Source organism: Rhinoderma darwinii, chromosome 2 (assembly GCF_050947455.1).
Source record: "Rhinoderma darwinii isolate aRhiDar2 chromosome 2, aRhiDar2.hap1, whole genome shotgun sequence".
Taxonomy (NCBI): Eukaryota; Metazoa; Chordata; class Amphibia; order Anura; family Rhinodermatidae; genus Rhinoderma; species Rhinoderma darwinii.
Genome location: NC_134688.1, coordinates 182,451,278 through 182,473,623, shown reverse-complemented (window position 1 = coordinate 182,473,623; position 22,346 = coordinate 182,451,278). Strand labels below are relative to the sequence as shown.

Here is a 22,346-nt window from a genome sequence, read left to right as displayed (position 1 = left end):
TTTTTTTTTTTTTTTTTAAGGTAGGGAATAGCGTAATAGACTACGATATCTCATTCTGAGAAATCCCGCAATTAAAAAAAAAAAAATGTATACCACGCAGTATATATATTTTTTATTTAACATGGGAGCCTATGGATAACTGATGCCACTGTATGGCATCAATCACAAGTATACGTATACGTCGGGAAGCTGCAAGTGACGTAACCGTCCATATATGGACAGTCTGCCACTGGAGCTTCATGCGGTAGCGCTCTGCCTGGGAAGCTCATGACGTCAGACATCAGCTTTCCCAGGGCCGGTGTCGTCGGGCAGAGAAAGCATCAGGTAGTGCTCTTTCCGGTGACTCGGACCCTGGGGAAGATCCTGAAGTCACATGGACAGTTATGTCACTGGAGCTTCGTGTGGTAGTACTCTGCCCGGGCATTCCAGCCCTGGTAAAGCTCCAGTGACATAACTGTCCATATATGGACAGAGTCATCAGGAACTTTCTCAGGGCGGTTGTCTTAAGGCACTCTGCAAAAGGCTCCAGACTGTTTGGATGAAGTATCCCACTGTATGCAAGTACAGTCAACTACATTGCAGCCTCCCCTTGGAGATATACATAGGGAGTCCTCCTAGCTTATACCTCTGACGGAAGGCAAATAACGCGATGTGATGGGGACCTAACAAAATATTTATTACTAGACAAAAAGCAAAGAAAAGATAGTTCTCTAAGTAAAAACAAAAAGATATAAAAAATAAACATTATGGTACAATCAGAGATGTCCTGTCTACCTAGTTACAAACAGCGATATAAAGCATAGGTTTATAATTGCAAACTCACCAAGAGTTACCAAACATATGTTTATTAATGTTCTTTCACCCTTTAGGACTATTCTTATCATACAAGCAGGTTGGCATGTATATGAATTGATTGAGAGAAACTACAGAAAATTTTAATTCCCCTAGCATTCATTTGCAATGGCCTAATATGTAAGTATATGCGCAATGGACAAGTGAAAGATTATTACAAATCTCCATATTACATTATTAGCATTATCGCTGGAAGGCACTAGGAACCCTTACCTAGATTTATTCTCCTCGTAATGTGCACTGGTTTTAATGTATCTTGCAAGTTCTATTTGCATGTCCCCAAATAGTGGCACCACCTGCAGCTGCTGTACTCATGAAACGGATAACAAAAAACAGTAGGATGATTGACACTGAGAAAGCATGGAAGGATTGCTCAACAAATATAACAACTGAGTGAGCCTCTGCTGGACAGGTCGACACAATAGTACATATAATTACTATTAACCCTTAGAAGACATCTAGCATAAGCAGTTATGTATTTGTGGCTACACATAACTAGATCACAGCAATATGTCTATTTAACTACAAATAAGAGGATGTTACATTAAATATATGCTTAGACTAGGGGACAAAATCAAATAGCACAAGCAGGCTTATAAAAGCTACATATGGAAAGTTATTTAGAACCACACAAGTTATTTCAGTTCATTTTTGTTTTCCACTATTTGGTATTGCATGAAGTTTAAAGGCTGACGCCTTCTAGGGCATTTAAAAAAAAATATATATAGATTAGTCAGTGTGTTTAGTGTAGCTTTGTAAATTGTCTTCATTAAAAAATAGTTTTACTTTTGGAGATACAGCTGTTCTGTATTCTCTATACAGAGCAGCTGTATCATTCGTTTTTACACTGAATCAGTCAGTCCCTCGGATCCTCAGACACGCAGGATCGAGCGGTTATCGATCACATCTAAGTTGTGAACTTAGATGTGATCGATTACAGGTGGATCTTGCGTGTCCACTGATACTGACGGATTCGGTGTAAAACGAACAATACAGCTGTTCGTTTATTAAATTTAAAAAAAAATGCCCTCAAAAGGTGTCCATAGCTTTAAAGAACAAACATTTTTAAAGGATTGTCTTGGACTAGAAGAAAGGGTCTGCTTTTTTTCCCCTTCAATAAATAGCACAACTCTTGTTCATGGGCCGTGTCTGATATTTACAGCTCATCACTATTCAAGTAAAAGTGGGCTGAGTTGCAATACCAGGCACAGCCCATAAAGTGTCTCTGCTTATTTAGGAAAAAAATAAAAAATAGACCAATTTCTAATCCTGGAAAAACCCTTTAATATCAAGTCATACAGATTGTCAAAGGGGCTAATCAATGTCTATCATGAGTTTTACACCAATGCTGTAAAAAGGAATCTTTGCTGAACATATTAAAATCTTTATTGTTTATATTGCTACCTTAAAGAACTTGTCTATTTTCGTCAGATTAATTCTCTTCTTAGCATCCAGTTTGTAGACGTTACTCAAGCTCCCATCCATGAGATACAATCCAAATCCCATAACCTAAAAAAAATAAAAATAATTTAATACGATGAGACGTCAAGATATTGGTTTTCTGAAATTCAATAAACTAATAGAAACAGGTTTTCCATTTTCAGCAAATACATTTTATTTTTTTGGTATAAATGAAAAGTTTTAGAATTTTTCAAATATACTTTCTGTATCAATTCCTCACAGTTTTCAAGATTCCTTGAGGTCATGGTTTAGTTCTAGTAGATACAAATTTGTATTGTCCTGTGATGGACACACATGAGCTCGTCTAGTTACAGTATGTGTACCAGAGTGGTGTCCTCTAATGAGCCATGCACTGGAACAGAATTTTATCTACTGGTAGTAGACAATAAGTGTATTCTTCAGACAGGTAGGACTTTATAGAAATTACTGTAGAATAAAATGGTGGTTAGCTTCTGAACTGTTGAATAAGGCGGTATTCACTTTTCTGGTTTTCCGTTGTTCTGCTTAGTCATAGGAGCATAACAAAAAAATGGCAGCGCCGGATCCGTCGGCTCCAGATGGAACACTTTGACTTTAATATGGACTTCCACCAGGTTTTAGTTATGGTGTCCTTCGTTTTGCTGAACAAACTAGCGCAGCATGTTGTGCTATTTTTCAACCATTTTTCCTAATGGAGCCCCCAACGCAGATGTGAACAAGTCCTAAGCTGAAGAGAACACTGTACTTTTGTGGGTTGCACTCTTTTGCCAAATGCCGAAATGATTTACACAGCCAAGATTTCTAGGTGGATACAATCTCCAACTACTTAGTCCCCCGCAGGAATATTCACAACACTAAGAACATTACTTTTGATGCGGGAATATTCACAATAGATGTGAATAAGATAATTTGCTCCATATACTATTTTCTGAGATAATCAGAAAGTTATACGTTTTATACCACAAACCCAATACACTTGGACACCAAACTGGCTTATTTTTTTTATACAAAATGAATAGAGTGAAATGACTCTTCCATTACCCACTCACAAAGTAAAATACAGTACGGCAGCTTCCTTACTTTTAGTAACATGTGTTTCTCTCCAGGCGTCAAGTACATTTTGTTGTCATAGTAGTCAACACATAAGTTCACTATATCGGCAAGAAGTTCTTCATAGCCAGGAATGACTTCCAGCTGTTGCTGTAATGACTGAAAAAAAAAAAAGAACACTACAAATGAAAGGGTATAGGATTGTAATGTGAAAACCAAAATGCAGTCTGAAATGCTGTGTTTTGTCACACCGATAACAAAAGGAAATTAAAAATTAGTTCATTATATGGCACCCTCAACCCAATTTATCAGGATTCTATGCTGGCTGTATGAACAGGAAGAATTGCACAATGAAACACTATTAAGAGCTAGGGAGACTTCCACTTAAAACTAAGGCCATACACTTTAGATAGCTTTGGGCCTAACGTTCAGGCGACAACTATTCCTCCTGATTCCCCATACACATGTACGTCCGGTATTCTGAAGAGGAGAGTAACCCACGTCCAGACACCTCTGGTGGAGGCTTATCTCTCCTAAGGACAAAAGGTTCAGGGATGTTGAAATCAACTGCCTGATCCAATTCAAGAGGGCACCATACACATTAGATGGTCAGCTGTTCCCGCAGAAATTGGCAGGTACGGCCATCGTTAATGTAACGTGTATAAAGTCCTTAAAGAGGCTCTGTCACCAGATTATCAAATCCCTATCTCCTATTGAATGTGATCGGCGCTGCAATGTAGATAACAGCGATCTTTTTATTTGTTTTTTTAAAAACGATCATTTTTGCCCAAGTTATGAGCAATTTTATATTTATGCAAATGAGCTTTTCAATGGACAACTGGGCGTGTTTTTACCAACTGGGCGTTGTGAATAGAAGTGTATGCCGCTGACAAATCAGCGTCATACACTTCTCATCGTCTCTAGGGAGTTTACTATGCTTACCTGCACACGGTGATGCTGCTGCAGATTCAACTGTACCCTCTGACGCCTGGAGCCGATGTGTCTTCTCTCGTCCGACGCCAAGGTTGAAGGATCTGTGGGTGACCTCATAGTTCCCACCAAGCTTCTTTCACTGCAGACACCCAGCTTGACGTCACCCACAGGTCCTTCAACCTTGGCGTCGGAAGAGAGAAGACACATCAGCTCCAGGCTTCAGAGGGTACAGTTGAATCTGCAGCAGCATCATCATGTGCAGGTAAGCATAGCAAACTCCCTAGAGACGAGCATATTAACCTTTTGGACGCCTGGAGCCGATGTAACTTCTTTGTCCGACGCCAAGGTTGAAGGACCTGTGGGTGACGTCACGTTGTGTGTCAGCAGTGAAAGAATCTGGGTGGGAACGATGAGAAGTGTATGACGCTGATTTGTCAGCGTCATACACTTCTATTCACAACGCCCAGTTGGTAAAAACACAATACACGCCCAGTTGGTAAAACGAGAAAACACGCCCAGTTGTCCATTGAAAAGCTTATTTGCATAAATATAAAATTGCTCATAACTTGGGCAAAAATGATCGTTTTAAAAAAAAAACAAAAAAAAAAAAAAACTTTGCTGTAATTTACATTGCAGCGCCTATCAAATTCAATAGGAGATAGGGATTTGATAATCTGGTGACAGAGCCTCTTTAAGACTCAGGAAACACAAGACCCTGGATGAGTGCCACAAAAATAATAAAAACACAGTATCCAGATATATTCTTTTTTTTTTTTTTTTTTTTTTTTTTTAAAGCAAGTGTCAATGGCCGAAGAATACAAATGTTGCAATCCAATTTTTGCAGGAAACGGCAAAAAATGTATACAGCAACTGTATGACAAAAACATTGTATAGACCTAGTCTTAACTACCTCTGATCCCCAATGTGCCTATACACTTTGGTCAACATGAAAGGGGCTTCAGCTTTCATGTATCTGTCTTTACATCCTTTCACCAATGTGTTTTTACTTATGCAGATACTGGTAATTTGGACTCCATTTTTACTCTCTCAAGAATTACTCACTTATAAAATTCCACACAGTCAGTTCTATGGCATCCCACTGGCTCCATTTACAAAGCTGCAGCAGTGATCTGTTGACCTTACTGCAGTCACCGCTGCAGACAGCTGTTGGGTGCTTCATTGCTGTAGACTTGTAAACAGACTGACCGGGCCATGTAACCATAGGCACGAAAGCTTTTTTTTTATTTTAACATAGATCTAGCGATTTCAAGAATTTGTAAAAGCCTGTGAAACTGAAGCAGAAAACTAAAACCATCAATGCCTTGTCACATAAACTTAATATAAAAATTAATAAAATGCAGAATCTCCAGTCCTTATTTCTGTTGCTTGCTAAATTCTACAATTTTCACACTGTATAGAACATAATGACCCTCAGTTGATTATTGGTGGCATTTTAAATAGAGATACAGAAAGTGCATAATGTTGGTTACAAAACAATGGCATGCAATGATACTGCAGTAAACACGTTGTACACACCTGAGTTATCTTATTATGATTGGCGAGAAACATGGACAAGTTCTGCGACTCTTGGATCGACTGGGGATCTGCCATTTTTCGCAAAAACTGAGCAGCCCTGTAATTAAATAAAATTCAGGAAAAGTCATTACATTAAAGAAACTCTTGACTTGGCCATCATTTAAAAGCATTGGTCCATCTCCTTCGTCCAATTCACTTTGGCTAGAGAATAGCAGAGGTGCGGAGCATTCCTAAATGGTGCAGGGCTTTTCATACCGGGTCCGTCATTGTAGAAAAATATGTGGGAGAAGGTTTCTAAAGCAGCAGCCAGCCTCCCAGAGGATCCCATGCTAGGCTTTTACCAACATTTTTCACATGCTCCAAAACTAGGTAAATACAAAATGGTTTCTTCTGGGACCCACATAACATTTAATTTTTTTTTTAACACTAGTTATACGGAGATGGGACAGAACATGTTCAGGGAAGAGAAACATTTTCTATATGTCTGAGCTAGTCTATATAAAATTTTAACTTTAGTATCCACTTAAAGGTATATTCCGTTTACTGGTAATAGGAGTGAGTTAGCTATGTTATGCATTGTAAATGTATACTGCTATTCTCATAATGAAATTACAACTCATTTCCTATAAAGACAAAATTGGGGGGAAAAAAAGAATGGGAACAGTTCTTGCCTCATGTGAAGAAGACGTAATTATGGAGCATTACATAATGCATCTAAAACATAGATCATAATACATCACTGAAGCATTTTGTTATTAAATTGATACCTGGAAAAGTGGGGGAGAGAACAATGGGTACCCATGAACGTCTCACCTCTTGTATGCCGAATGATCATTTTTCACGCTGCACTTCATATTTTTCAGCTCATCCAAGACGGCAAACATATTGATGAATTTTCCAAGAGTTAATAAGTAAGCTTCAGACACAAAGTCTTTTCTTCTCTCCGCATGGCAAAGACGTTTCATTTCGGCACAAAAGCGTTCAGTAGCATTTCTCTGTCACCAAAATCAAATAAATATTACACCAGTGAACTACTTCACATCAAATAAAACTAAGGAGCAAGAAGGTTATAATCCTCACTAAGGAAATAGTCAAAATGCTCACCTGATATGGAACATATACATGTGAGAAGATTACATTGGTTAAATCTAGGATTGTGAACCATAACTGGATAGGGGTTCTATAGAACACTTATAACATCGTTGGTACTGCTCATAGGTTTCGGTTACTGAAAATCTGATAAAACACGCTTTGTATAAAAGGCCATTCATGCCATCATGGCAACCCCAGAGAAAGAACAATACTAACATAAAAGCATCAGTCAAAAATGGATGTATTGTTTATTTTCTACAGGCGCAGCAGAACATTATTCCTCATTTAGGAGGATTAATTTTATTGCAAAAGTTTTCAGAACTTATTTGTGTAAAGCCAGAAACTAATACCTGGAAATACATGAAGTTCATTAGTTTGGTGACCTCTGGTTCCAGAACTTCCACAGTTTTCTCATAAATTTCTACACGGTTAGGCTGTTCGTTGCATTTAACCTTGAAGTAAAATAAAATAATCGACATGTGTTACATTCACTAATTCAGAAATCCGCAAAGCTTAACTATAGAAAAATATGAAAGCCAATGTTCATGTAATTATAAGAGTGATTCAGGCATTGCATTACTAAGGCCTTATTCACACGAACATGTCCTTTTTGCGTTTTCCTTGCGTTGCAATTCCGTGTGACATCCGTGTCTGTATTTTTTACGCGCGTATGTCATCCGTATGTCACGCGTTTTTTAAGTCAGCAAAGTAAACTGTAGGTGTTTTTCCTCATCATTCCTTTAGCAACTGATGACGCCCGTGTGCTGTCCGTGAATTTCATTAATCCATTGACTTCAATGGGTGCGTGATGCCAAAAAACACACAAGTATAGGACATGCAGTGAGAAAAACACTGAATGGCCCCAATGAATTGCATAGGTCCGTGTGACGTCCGTTGTTTTAACATGCAACTGTGCTGAAGTGCAAATAAAGTCACATAATAAGTTTGCCAAAAATACTGTTTAGAACACACTGCTGATCGTTTTCTTAAAGTGGGCAACCCCTGTAATAACGGTTCAACTATGTAACAAATACTTCAAGACAAGCTTGATCTAAACTGGCATCCAAACAACCTTGATGGTTGATAGAAAAGAAACAAGGAACACAAACGAAATGTGTCTGCTGACAAGCAAGCTTGTAATAAATTATCCATTTATGGTAACAAAATTATACTGTCTGTTCAGTTGGCTTGAACTTTATCAGGCATGCTAATAAAAATTCTTCTGGTGTGGGTCATTATGGGCAATCTAACATTTGTTATGCAAGGCAATTGCAGTGTTCAATCATTCTGATATTATTTAGAAGATCTGAATGATTTTTCACGGCAAAAAAATCGTTTTAGAACTAATGTTTTGATAATAAAAATATTTAAAGACTCACCAGGTAGTGGCGTATTGCAGCTAAAGGCCCTTTTAGACAGGCGGATGATCAGGGGAACGGAATACTCGTTCCTGATCACTGGTCCGAGTTAGGCTATGTTCACAAGGAGTATTTTGGGGGAGGAATATCTGCCTCAAAGCTCCAAACTGAATTTTGAGGCAGATATTCCTCCCCCAAAATACTCCGTGTGAATAGCAATTATCTCGCCGTTTTTCGCCCGCGGCCATTGAGCGCCGCGGGCATAAAACACGCTTTCTCCTGCCTCCCATTGAAGTCAATGGGAGGTCGGACGCGGAAGCGCCCGAAGATAGGGCATGTCGCTTCTTTTTCCCGCGAGGCAGTTTTACTGCTCGCGGGAAAAAGACGCCGACGCCTCCCATTGAAATCAATGGGAGGCGTTCTCGGGCCGTTTCTGCCGAGTTTTGCGACGCGGTTTCCGCGTCAAAAAACTCGGCAAAAGACCCCGTGTGAACATAGCCTTAAAGGGCCTAGAAAACAACTGACAAACGAGAAAAGCGCTCGTATGACAGTGGATTGCTTCTTTCATATATCTGCCGGTGTAAAAGAAAACCAAGACTTAGACAGGACTTCCACCATAAATGTAAAATTGGCCGCATGCTACAGTAATGATAGCCAAAGATAGTATATTTAGCTTTTTACCTACAAGAGCTACAACAAAAAGTTCAGCCAAAGGTTGTCACTCTTCAATTAGTTTCTCAGTAAAATATCACTTTATTATGGATAGAATATGGCGATAAAATGAGAGTTGGTCGTTCGTAGTTTCTGAGAAATGAATTCAAACGGGTCAACCAATAAGGCTGCATTTGTTACTTTTGCAGTAATGGCAGGCACAAGAAATCAGAAAAAGGCCAAGGTCTCTAAGCAAAAGAAACATATTTGCCTACCGCTCTAACATCTGATTTGTTAGCGTATGGCCATTTTTACATGTTATGTGGAAATCCTCTTAAAGGCTACATACACTACTTATTCAGTCCTATTTTATCTGCCCCAATCATCTACACCAAGTGTTACGGGGGGTATAAAAGCTGCACCTAAACTACGTTTTGTGAGCAAAGCTTAAACTGTTTAACATGCTTATATACACATATATATCAGCTTACAAAATAAAATGATAAGTATGATTTAGGTACAAGGTTTCATAAGGGAATCTGAAATAAAATGTAATTAAAGGACACTGTAAACAAGAAAATACAACAGAAAAAAAAAAAAAAAAAAAGTGACCTCTGCATTAACCAATAGCTGGTCAATAAATCTTCAAGCCAGGATTAGGATAAAAAGTTACCTGTGGTATAGCTCTTGAGCAGCTTCGCCACGTGTAAAGCATAATGGCATACTCCTGCCCTTCTTCCAGCATTTCATTCTGTAATGGAGAATAAAGAATTCAGACTATTATCTTCACATAATTTACTAAAAAAAAATAATTCTGTCTTCTCTTGTGATGGTCAGTGAATCATGGGTGGTATGGCACCAAGTTTCAGTCTCTCAGGTTTTCAAGGCTGCTACCTGGGATTCAGTGCAAACCTTCATGAAGCTCTACCAAATTCATACTGTGGCTTCCACCAATGTCAGCCTGGGTCGCAAGGCACTTCAGGCTCTGTGCGTTAGGCAGGTCACATGGAAGATTCCTTCTCTTTCCCCCCTCCGAAATTGCTTTAGGACGCCCATTGGTGCTCTATCCCCCAATGGCTTTAACAAGAAAATTGGATTTTTGTACTCGCCGTAAAATCTTTTTCTTGTTGAATTTAATGGGGGATACAGATCCCGCCCTCTTGTTTTACTGGACCTGAAGTTTTTGTTCTGGTTGTTACATTTTTGTTCTCACTAGATCTGTTGTTATCTTTTCTTTTACTGCTTCTGCACAAACAGATTAGCTCAGTGTCTGTGCAAAAGGTATGGCCTGTCCGGTCGGAGCCAATTTCCTGATTCCTACCTAGTGTCAGCCTCCTAGTGGTAAAGGGCCATTACCCATGGTGCGTTCTCCCACAATTAATTCAACAAGAAAAGGATTTTATGAGGAGTAAAAAAAATCCAGGTAAATGCTGCAAAAACTGCAACAGAAAACCATTCGGCTTTCACTCATATAGTTATCAGTCAAACTGGCTTTACAACAAACATGGGAATTGAAGGCTATTAAACATCTGAAGCAAACAGTTTGTATTTTTTCAATAAAATCAATTTTTCAATGATTTAAATCAACTTTTAAATTGACTTATTAAAATTATATAGAGGAGACAGAAGCTATATCTTAAAAAATTATATTATTTAATAACAGTCAATTTAAAAGTTATTTTAAATCACTTTAAACATTTGCTTCAAAAAGGTACAGATAGCCTTTAAGTTTATTTCTAGCAACATTTAAATTGTTTAAACATATGGACAAAAAATCAATGTAATGAATGTTTCAACACACTAACCACTCACCATGCTAGAATGGACTGTAGCCTGTTCAATGTATCGCGCAATGCCAGTGACAAAGGCATTTCTGTCCTCAAAGTTAGTGTTAAAGTTTGGCTGCAAAAAAATGTAAAATGAATAAACTCTAAATAACACGTATGCAGGAGATTAAAGCATGATTGTTTATATCTCTGCTAATCTAGAAATGTTCTCTGCAAATTTACTGCTAAAAAAAGTAAATGTTAAATCTAGGAGGTCAGAATCCTTTGGATAGCTGTTCATATTATAGCTTCAGATAAATAGTCCTCTGTATAGAATAACTTCCATGATTAAAATATGAAGATAAACTTCTAGGATTGGGGAACGCATACTGGGTAAACTATCTCCTACAATTAAAGCATCTCTTCAGGTATTGCAGGGCATGTCTAATAATGCCTCTATTCTCCCTCTTAGGCGTAGCATGGTCTCTTTAGCTATGGTGCAACGTTTTATATCTAATTCTAATTTCTCTGACTGGATTACTAAAGATATTGTGTCATTGGAAGTATTATATGACAATAATCTGCTGCTATCCTATTCTATAATATGTTCCAAATATGGTCTAAGTCCTAGAGACTTCTATAAGCATCTTCATTTCCTTTCCTCTGTTAAATTTACAGCCACTGGCCCGGATACCAGCTATGAACAATTATTTTATAACCCTAAACTAACATCTAAAGGTATATCTAAAGCTTATGAGGCGATCCACCAGCATGAATCTTCTCTGTTTACCCTTAATTTCATACAAAAGTGGGAAGTGGAATTGGGGAGTTCATTTAGTGCTGGGCAGTGGGAGGCGGTGTTTCAAATTTGTTCCAAGGCATCTCACTGTGTAAATCATTTGGAAGCTTCCCGGAAGTTGCTCTACAGTTGGTATATGACTCCATACCGCCTATCTAAATTGTTTCCTACCGTGTCTCATAACTGTTGGCGATGTCAAGCCTCCATTGGCTCTCTATTATATGTCTGGTGGAGATGTGATCTCATAGTTCCCTTCTGGGCAGAGATACAACAATTGTTGACTAGTATAATTGGCTTCCCTGTTCCTTGGGGACCGGAGGTAGCGCTGCTTTCCCTGACCCTGGAGGATATAGGCACTGAGAACAGCGCGATTGTGGCTCATGTGTTGGCTGTACCAAGAACAAGTATTGCTCAGAGATGGAAGAGTGCTTCTATTCCGACTAAAGCAGAAATTATGCGTAAGATTAATTATAAAACTGTGTCATGGTGAATTTAATCTCCACAAGACCACATAAGCCACAGGTATTTGTAAACCATTAAAAGCGAGCTGTTTGGACCATTTATAAGCAGCTTCCTTCATAGAGAGATTGTGACCTTCTAGAACCTCATTAGGTTTCACTTGTACATTTCCAAATCCTAGAGCAGGGATTTTATGTCTGTTCTATTTTATTTGTTAAAACATTTTTTGTTTTTGATACATCTTTTTGAATATTGGAGGTCTGTAACCCGGCGTAATTCAGTCCTTGGAGGTTATGCCTTTTGTCTCTGTGACTTCACTACTCTGGTTACATTACCATTTACAGATACTATGCTTATTTCATTCTGTATCCAGTGTGCTTCTAATGCATGTATGTGTACACTGATTTTGCATTTCTATGCTTTTGTGATCACCTACTTCTGTCAAATTCAATAATCATGTTTATTTTTGTATAACCTTGAAAACTTTCAATAAAAAATTTGTCTTAAAATATGAAAATAAATGTACCTCAAGATATTTGTCCCAGGAGACACAGTTTACTTTACTTTTCAATAGTTACTTCCAGACTAAATACATCCGTAAATTGGATGTGAATGGCCAGATCATTTAGATAAATTTTAAACACCTCTGCTTTAAAGGATGGGTGTCACGAAAAAAAAAAAATTTAATATCAATTTGCTTTTAGTGTGTTATTAAAATAAATTTTATTTATTTGTGTGTTTTACTTTTTTTTTTCTTCTAACTTTTTCTTCTCTATGGGGGCTGGCATTTTTTTTTTCATCTCTATATGTGTCGTTAATCGACACATACAGAGATGGAATACGGCACATACATCCCCATAGAGAATGCGAACGGGAGCCGTTCCATTCACTACGGTGTACGCCGTCTGTGTGGGAACAGCGCATGCGCCGCTCCCACACAGTCCAAAAGGAAGGTCTTCGGCAGAGCGACATCCGGCGCCATTTTCTTGTGGACCGGAAGCCGCGGCCGGACAGTAAGATGACTACTTCCAGTCGCGGCTTCCGGACAGGTGTTGGTCTTCTCAAAGAGATGGTCTTTTTGAGAAGGTTTCACTGTATATCCTAAGGGTGAGTACTTTGTGCGTTCATACTATTGGACCGTTGTGCCCTCTTTACAACAGGCACACTATTGGAGTCAATGCAGCAGTAGAATCAGCAAGTATGAAATAGCAAGGAAGATTAATGAAGTTGTATGATGGTACATCTTGTTGCCTGTAAATCGTGGTAAGATGCAGCATTTCCGTGCCTATAGACAATCTATTCCAGAGTGTGTGTGTGTGTGTGTGTGTGTGTGTGTGTGTGTGTGTGTGTGTGTGTGTGTGTGTGTGTGTTATATTTATTTATTTTTGTCAGCACATGATCTAGGATAATTCTACCTGATACAGGAGAGAAGAAGGTGGTGGCTCAATACAGGGCTGCTGGTCTGGTAAAGGCAGCTCTTCCAACAGATCTACATTGGAGAGGGCATCCTCGAGTGTCACCTGTGTCGTCATTTTGAAGCTGTAAAAATTAAATAAACCAAAAAAGTTAGCATTTTATATTAGGTGATGTTCACATCAACGTCGTGGTTTGCATTTATAACTAAAACAATGATACAGTGCCGGACCGGTCGTACGACAGGTACTTCCGGTGCCCGACAGCCCCTTTAGCTTATGATAGGGGCTGTCTGGTTCTTTTGTGGTGTCTGTCATTTTGACTGAAAAAATAGCAAGCAGCGATACCCGTATACCCGTCCAATCTGATGTAATATGTGATAGAGGTGCCGAATGGATCGCCAACACAGATGTAAAATGAGCCTTAAAGAGGCTCTGTCACCAGATTTTGCAACCCCTATCTGCTATTGCAGCAGATAGGCGCTGCAATGTAGATTACAGTAATGTTTTTATTTTTTAAAAACGAGCATTTTTGGCCAAGTTATGACCATTTTTGTATTTATGCAAATGAGGCTTGCAAAAGTCCAAGTGGGCGTGTTTAAAGTAAAAGTCCAAGTGGGCGTGTATTATGTTCGTACATCGGGGCGTTTTTACTACTTTTACTAGCTGGGCGTTCTGACGAGAAGAATCATCCACTTCTCTTCAGAACGCCCAGCTTCTGGCAGTGCAGATCTGTGACGTCACTCACAGGTCCTGCATCGTGTCGGCCACATCGGCACCAGAGGCTACAGTTGATTCTGCAGCAGCATCAGCGTTTGCAGGTAAGTAGCTACATCGACTTACCTGCAAACGCCGATGCAGAATCAACTGTAGCCTCTGGTGCCGATGTGGCCGACACGATGCAGGACCTGTGAGTGACGTCACAGATCTGCACTGCCAGAAGCTGGGCGTTCTGAAGAGAAGTGGATGATACTTCTCGTCAGAACGCCCAGCTAGTAAAAGTAGTAAAAACGCCCCGATGTACGCACATAATACACACCCACTTGGACTTTTACTTTAAACACGCCCACTTGGACTTTTGCAAGCCTCATTTGCATAAATACAAAAATGGTCATAACTTGGCCAAAAATGCTCGTTTTTTAAAAATAAAAACGTTACTGTAATCTACATTGCAGCGCCTATCTGCTGCAATAGCAGATAGGGGTTGCAAAATCTGGTGACAGAGCCTCTTTAAAGAGGCTCTGTCACCACATTATAAGTGCCCTATCTCCTACATAAGGAGATGGGCGCTATAATTTAGGTGACAGCAGTGCTTTTTATTTAAAAAAACGATTTATTTTTACCACTTTATTAGTTTTAGATTTATGCTAATGAGTTGCTTAATGCCCAAGTGGGCGTATTTTTACTTTAGACCAAGTGGGCGTTGTACAGGGGAGTGTATGACGCTGACCAATCAGCATCATGCACTCCTCTCCATTCATTTACACAGCGCATAGGGATCCTGTTAGATCCTTATGTGCGGTCTTATACTAACACATTAACAATACTGAAGTGTTTAGACAGTGAATAGACATTCCACGGGATGTCCATTCACAATCTCTGCACTTAGTTACTGTTTCTATGGTAGTTACAGCAGAGGAAGCGTGATCTCGTTGTAACCTGTCATTTACCACGTAATCTCGCGAGATTATGCGTCCTCTGCTGTAAGTACCACAGACAGAGTAACGAAGTGTAGAGATTGTGAATAGACATCCCGTGGAATGTCTATTCACTGTCTAAACACTCCAGTATCGTTAATGTGTTAGTATAAGACAGCACATAAGAATCTAACATGATCCCTATGCGCTGCCTAAATGAATGGAGAGGAGTGCATGATGCCGATTGGTCAGCGTCATACACTCCCCTGTACAACGCCCACTTGGTCTAATGTAAAAATACGCCCACTTGGGCATTAAGCAACTCATTAGCATAAATCTAAAAACGCTAATAAAGTGGTAAAAATAGATTGTTTTATTAACTAAAAAGCACTGCGTTCACCTACATTATAGCACCCATCTCCTTATGTAGGAGATAGGGCACTTATAATGTGGTGACAGAGCCTCTTTATGACCCTTTTACATGGGCTGTTCAGGGGAACAAAACGCGTGTTACAATTATCGGCCCATGTAAAAGGGCCCAGGGATCGCATCTTTTATGCGGTAATAAAAATCATAGCTGTCGACAGCACATCTCCTGGTTTAAAAAGGGGATGTGCTGCCAACGATGATGCAAACTGTGTGGGGACGAACTATCTCATTCATTCTAATACAGTACAATTATTGCTCCATGTAAATGGAGCTAAACAAGCGCCGATGGACGTGCTATAATGCTTTATCGGCCAGTGCAAAAAGCCATTTACACAAATATCTGAGGAGGACCTGAATGTGGCTTTTCGGTGTTCACATCAGCGTTCCTTAGCACTGAGAAGTTCCGTCTGAGGATTGTAACTTGTGATAGATTGGATACACGATTAAATACTTGTTACGTACCATGTCAGGGCTCTCCTTCTCTGCTACGGCCTCAGCGCTACACTGAAGTCTGCCACACACATTGTAATGTTATGCGTGTCATATTCAGTGCAGCGCCAAGGTTGGTGCCCAGAGAGCACACAAGGCAGCTGCTGTCCACTGACCTCACCTCAGATCTTCAAAGCCTTATGAGCCAGCAAAGACGCCAAACACTAGCCCTAACTTCAGGGCACCCAACACCACACAGGGATTGCAGTTTCACACAGCAGGGTGTGCGGATGGCGCCACCCCGCGCCCCTCTGCAGATGGCGCCAGCCCGCGCCCCCCCATGCAGACGGCGCCACACCGCGGCCCCCCTGCAGATGGCGCCACCCCGCGGCCCCTGCAGATGGCGCCACCCCGTGCCCCCTGCAGATGGCGCCACCCCGCGCCCCCTGTAGATGGCGCCACCCCGTGCCCCCTGTAGATGGCGCCACCCCGTGCCCCCTGCAGATGGCGCCACCCCGCGCCCCCTGTAGATGGCGCCACCCTTTTTTCCTATAGGTGGTGCCACACCCCCTGTAGATAATGCCATATTACCACGTGTAGATAAACATCACACAACCCCCTGTAGATAGTGCCACACAGCGTCCACTGTAGATTGTGCCACACAGTGCCCCCCCTGTAGATAGCGCTACCCCCTTCCCCTGTAGATCGCGCCTGTGAAACTCCCTCTAGCAGAGGAGTCCCCGGCCAGAGCATTGCCGACAAAGTGGCCAGGGATTCCCTCCAGGACGAACCGCTGTCCGTATATGGACAGCACGTAGAAGAAACCTAAAGCACTCTAGGAACACTTGGGATTGATTTTCAAAATTATTTTATTCCAAACAGTGTTTTTTGGAAAAGCGATTTTCCAAAAAACACTGTTTGGAATAAAATAATTTTGAAAATCAATCCCAAGTTTTCCTAGAGTGCTTTAGGTTTCTTCTACTTACTTATAGTGTGGGTTTCCAAACCAGAACCTATATGGCACCAACACAGTCAATTTGGAGTGCATCCTTTCATATTCCGTATATGTACAGTGACATCAGGGGTTACTCCCTTAACGGAACCCCCAGTCATAGCATTGGCGACGCTCTGTCCGGGGGTTTCCTCCAGGAGCCCTAGAAGCCACTGTTCATATACACTGCAGGTAAAGTTCTTGTATCCAGCTCCTGCACAGATCCAGCGCCGTACGGAGCCACAACTAATGTCCCCTGTGCCAGAACAGATTCCATAGAAAGCTATGGGATCCATTCTGCAACACGCCGAAAAAACTAACACGAGAAACGGACATATGTGAATGGTCCTTTAGAGGGTTGGAGCTTTGATAATTGCGCAGGGATTAACATGTCCGTTCTGGGAGTGGTAGCGCAGGGGCTGATGGTGCAGTTTTGGTCAGTCAATGGCCTTACAACCAATGACCGGTTTGTAAGGAGAACGCTTACTCCTTCCAGACATTCGATGTGTGCAGTGGGCTAACGGACTGAGTCTGCTCCATACTCAGCGGATGTCAACTGTATGTTTACTCCAATCCCAGTCTTTTAACCACTAAAATTAGACTAACATTATGGCTTTTAGAAGGTGGGGAGGAAAAGATGAAAATAACACCAACAGAAAAATGCTGCAGGGGCAAGGGATTAAGGGATAAAAGGCTGAAATATTTTCGGGCATTTTCTATTGTGCTTCTAAAAATACTAAAACGGCGGAAACAAGCCACAAAAGGAAAGATATGCCTTATAGCTTACAATACAAATGAGTTGGAAGAAATTATGAAGAAGCAATAGCTAAGGAAAAATGTACATACATAAAGTACACAAAACAGGGGGGTGGTGTACGAGCTTGCTCTTACAAGACACCTTACCTCAAATAACCCCCTTGCCTCCGCAGCCAATATTTACCTTCCTGACAGAGCCACAGTTTTTAAATCTGACGTCTCACTTTATGTGGTAATAACTTTGGAATGCATTTACTTAACCAAGTGATTCTGAGATTGTTACACAGTTATTTATGTTAGTGGTAAATTTTGGTCCATGCATACATTTGTGAAAAACACCAAAATGTATATTAAAAAAAAAAAAGTTAAAGATCTGAATTTTTCGCAATGTAAATTTCCCTGCTTGTTAGACAGATAGTAATACCACACCAAAAATAGTTACTAATTAACATTTCCCTTGTGTCTTTTGGGACGTTAAAAGTTTAGCAGGCATTTCTCACATTTTCAAAAAAAATTCCAAAACCTATTTTTCTAGGTAACAATTAAGTTCTGAATTGGCTTTGAGGGGTCTATATGTCAGAAACCTGCTATAAGATTGCCCAATGTGCACCCTTCAAAGTATTCAGAAAAGCATTTTGGAAGTTTCTTAACAAAGGCATTTCAAAATGTATTGAAGCATATTGAAAGTGAAATGTGAACATTTCAATAGTTTTTTCAGATATTTAATTTTAATTATTTTTTTCTTTAAACACGTGTTCGAGAAAAGCAACTCAATATTTATAGAAATATCCAATATGTGGCTCTAGTGTGCTACTTGACTGAAATAGAGGCCTCAGAAACAAAGGATCACTTTGTGGATTTTGGGCCCTCCCATTTTATTAATATCTAGGCACCGCTATAGGTTTGCAGAGGCCTTGTGGTATCCCGCCAAAAATTTTTGGGGGGAAAATACACCCAAAGGCATTTATCAAGGGGTGTCTAATGATAATTTAGACCCCACAGGTGTTTTCCATAAGTTAATATGCAGTGGATGGTGCAAAGTGAAAATGTTATTTTTCCACTGATATGCCATTTTAGTGCGCAATATGTGGTACCCAGTTTGTGCCACTAGAGAGACATACCCCATAAATCGTTAAGCGGGTTCTCCCAGGTATGGCAATGACATATGTGGAAGTAAACTGCTGTTTGGGCACACCGTATAGCTCAGAAGGCAGGGAGCGCCATTTGGCTTTTGTAGCGGGGATTTTGCTTGGTAGAAATTTTGGATTTGGATTTTACTGGTATTTTCGTTTATAATGTGGGGACACATGTAAGTTTTGCGGAATACATCAAGGCCTAATAAGGTGGTATAATAATGGGGAAAATAAATAATAAAATTAAGAATCCATAGATGTGTGGCACGCTTTGAAGAATCCTTAAAGAGACTCTGTCACCCATTATAAGTGCCCTATCTCCTACATAAGGAGATGGGCGCTATAATGTAGATGACAGCAGTGCTTTTTATTTAGAAAAACGATCTATTTTTACCACTTTATGAGCTATTTAGCTTTATGCTAAGGAGTTTCTTAATGCCCAAGTGGGCGTTTTTTTACTTTAGACCAAGTGGGCGTTGTACAGAGGAGTGTATGACGCTGACCAATCAGTGACCAATCAGCGTCATACACTTCTCTCCGTTCATTTATACAGCAATAGCGATATAGTTATATCGCTATGTGCAGCCACATAAACACACTATAACGTTACTGCAGTGTCCTGACAATGAATATACATTACCTCCAGCCAGGACGTGATGTGTATTCAGAATCCTGACCACTTCTGTAGCGTCTCTGAGATTACAGCAAGGCAAACCTAATCTCGTTTGAAATGACAGGTTACATCGTAATCTCGTGAGATTACGCTTGCCTTGCTGTAAATATCACAGAGACGCTACAGAAGTGGTCAGGATTCTGAATATACATCACGGCCTGGCTGGAGGTAATGTATATTCATTACCAAGACACTGCAGTAACGTTATAGTGCGTTTATGTGGCTGCACATAGAGATATAGCTATATCGCTATCTGCAGTGTAAATGAACGGAGAGAAGTGTATGACGATGATTGGTCAGCGTCATACACTCCTCTGTACTACGCCCACTTTGGTCAGCGTCATACACTCCTCTGTACAACGCCCACTTGGTCTAAAGTAAAAACACGCCCACTTGGGCATTAAGAAACTCATTAGCATAAAGCTAAATAGCTCATAAAGTGGTAAAAATAGATCGTTTTTCTAAATAAAAAGCATTACTGTCACCTACATTATAGCGCCGATCTCATTATGTAGGAGATAGGGCACTTATAATGTGGTGACAGAGCCTCTTTAATGTACAGGCCAGCATGGCACTGCTAAATGGTGACCTTTCTTATTCCCCTTTTGGAACACACTCTGCACCTTTTTCATGATATTTCCGCCTTTGTAGTTTGTGAAACTTTGCTGGGAAAGTGTTGCCCTGGTGTAATACAGGCGCCCTCACTACCAGCAGATTTGATGGGCCCCTTCCCTTCCTGGTTTCCAAATATTAGCCACTTCTTGAAACGAAAATAAATGTTCCCCTCTGCTCTACACAACAGGATGTTTTTTCATTCCCACCTTAAAAAAAACAACGTTCTGGGTCTATTTAGCTGTATTACGTCTTTTTTTGTGTGGCACTAGCTGTAGTTTTTATTGGTACCATTTTAGGGTAAGTGCAACTTTTTATTCCATTTTTTGAGAGGCAAAGTGACCAGTCAACAGCAATTCTGGCATTGTTGTTTATTTTTATTACAGCAATCACCGTGCGGTATAAATGACACGTTAACTTTATTTGGCAATATCAAATTTATATTGTTTCTTTTCACGTTTTCCTGCTTTTACACAACACAAAAAACATGTTTTATGCGCCGCCATATCTTTTTAATTTTTCAGTCGACTTGCTTTTGGCAAGACAATCTGTAGTTTTCATTGTTACCGATTTGGGGTGCATGTGAATTTTTGATCAATTTTTATCCTGGAATTGTTTACATTTATTTTTTGCGACTTTCACATTGTACCATAAATGACAAGTTAACTTTATTCTGCGGGTCGAGATTACAGCGATGCCAAATTTATATTGTTTTCTTTATCTTTTACACAATAAAAATCACTCATTAAAAAAAAAAATTTTAATTCGACAAAGTGAGTGAGGGCTCTTTTTTCGGAATGTGATGTAGTATTTATTGGCAACATTTTGGGGTAAATGGTAAAGAGGCGAGGTGATCACAAATGAGCAATTTTGAAAAAAAAATTCGGCGTTCACCGTGCAGGATAAATAACGTAATCATTTTATAGTTCAGGTCTTTAAGGATTCGGAAATACCAATGGTGTATCATTTATTGTATTTTTTTTTTCAATAAAATACTTCTTATAGGGAACTAAAAGGCAATTTTTCATTTTTGAACTTGAAATACCTTTTTCCTATAACATTAATTTTTACTTTTTTAGACCAATTAGGGGACTTTAATGTATCGTACCAGTGAATAGGCAGTTAGGCCTCATGCACACGACCGTGTTCGGTCCGTGATATACGGTCCGCATGTCGGCTGCATGTCCCGGACCGAACACAGTGCAGGGAGTCGGGCTCCTAGCATCACACTTATCTATGACGATAGGGGTCACTGCCTGTCCGCGGAACTACTGTCCCGTACTGTAATCATGTTTTAGTGTGTGACAGTAGTTACGTGGATAGGCAGTGACACCTAGCGTCATAGATAAGTATGATGCTAGGAGCCCGGCTCCCTGTACTTTGTACGGTCCGGGACAAGCGGCCGACATGCGGACCGTATATCACGGACCGAACACGGTCGTGTGCATGAGGCCTAAGACATTAAGCTACTTCTGTAGCGTTATGTATTGTAACGGTGAGTTTTACAGTGACAGGCAGCCTTTTAGGACCTGCTCTAATGTGTTTCTATACATGGCAGACTAGGTGGTCATTTTTAGGTTTCCTGGAATCCACAACAGCCATCAGCACCCTGCAATTGTGTCGCAACATCTAAGAGGTTAAAAAGCTGGTGGACAATACAGCGGACACCCACTGTTGATGGCACGGGCTCAGTTTCTGAGCCTGCTCCATCAGCATTCAGTAGTTACGGAAAATTGCGGGAACAGTTTGGAGACCATGGCGTACATTTACATCAAATGTCAGCAAGGGGTTAATTGAGCTCTTAAAAACCGGTTGTGTGGACTGACCCGGCCCTACAGCGTCAGTACAGTCTCCTAACTTTTACAGTTGGCTCATAGAACTGGCTAAATGTTTCCCACGCCTAAAAACACACACACAGGCAGGCAGGTGTCTTTTAAAAGTCTACGTAATAGCGATCATTAACAATCTGAACGATTTTATAACCATTAACTGATCAGTAGGAACACTTAGTCCCTGTTCACACCACAATTTTTGCTTCCTGCTGAAGTTCTGTTTTTTGTTTAATATTCATTTGTGAAATTTACAGTTAAAGAGGCTCTGTCACCAGATTTTGCAACCCCTATCTGCTATTGCAGCAGATAGGCGCTGCAATGTAGATTACAGTAACGTTTTTATTTTTAAAAAACGAGCATTTTTGGCCAAGTTATGACCATTTTCGTATTTATGCAAATGAGGCTTGCAAAAGTACAACTGGGCGTGTTGAAAAGTAAAAGTACAACTGGGCGTGTATTATGTGCGTACATCGGGGCGTGTTTACTACTTTTACTAGCTGGGCTTT

At 40.2% G+C, this 22,346-nt stretch overlaps 1 protein-coding gene across 1 annotated transcript in view; it reads right to left on the bottom strand.

Annotated features, from left to right (window-relative positions):
- Nucleotides 1-22,346, bottom strand: part of CYFIP1 (cytoplasmic FMR1 interacting protein 1) — a 109,053-nt gene that overhangs the window by 67,252 nt on the left and 19,455 nt on the right. The window contains exons 2-10 of the mRNA XM_075852575.1: nucleotides 13,352-13,475; nucleotides 10,725-10,814; nucleotides 9,586-9,663; nucleotides 7,254-7,355; nucleotides 6,625-6,806; nucleotides 5,812-5,908; nucleotides 3,373-3,501; nucleotides 2,257-2,361; nucleotides 1,066-1,157 (exon numbers count right to left, since the gene is read on the bottom strand). Of these exons, the coding sequence (XP_075708690.1) occupies nucleotides 1,066-1,157; nucleotides 2,257-2,361; nucleotides 3,373-3,501; nucleotides 5,812-5,908; nucleotides 6,625-6,806; nucleotides 7,254-7,355; nucleotides 9,586-9,663; nucleotides 10,725-10,814; nucleotides 13,352-13,468 (992 nt within the window). The 5' untranslated portion in view covers nucleotides 13,469-13,475. The remainder of the gene's footprint in view (nucleotides 1-1,065; nucleotides 1,158-2,256; nucleotides 2,362-3,372; nucleotides 3,502-5,811; nucleotides 5,909-6,624; nucleotides 6,807-7,253; nucleotides 7,356-9,585; nucleotides 9,664-10,724; nucleotides 10,815-13,351; nucleotides 13,476-22,346) is intronic.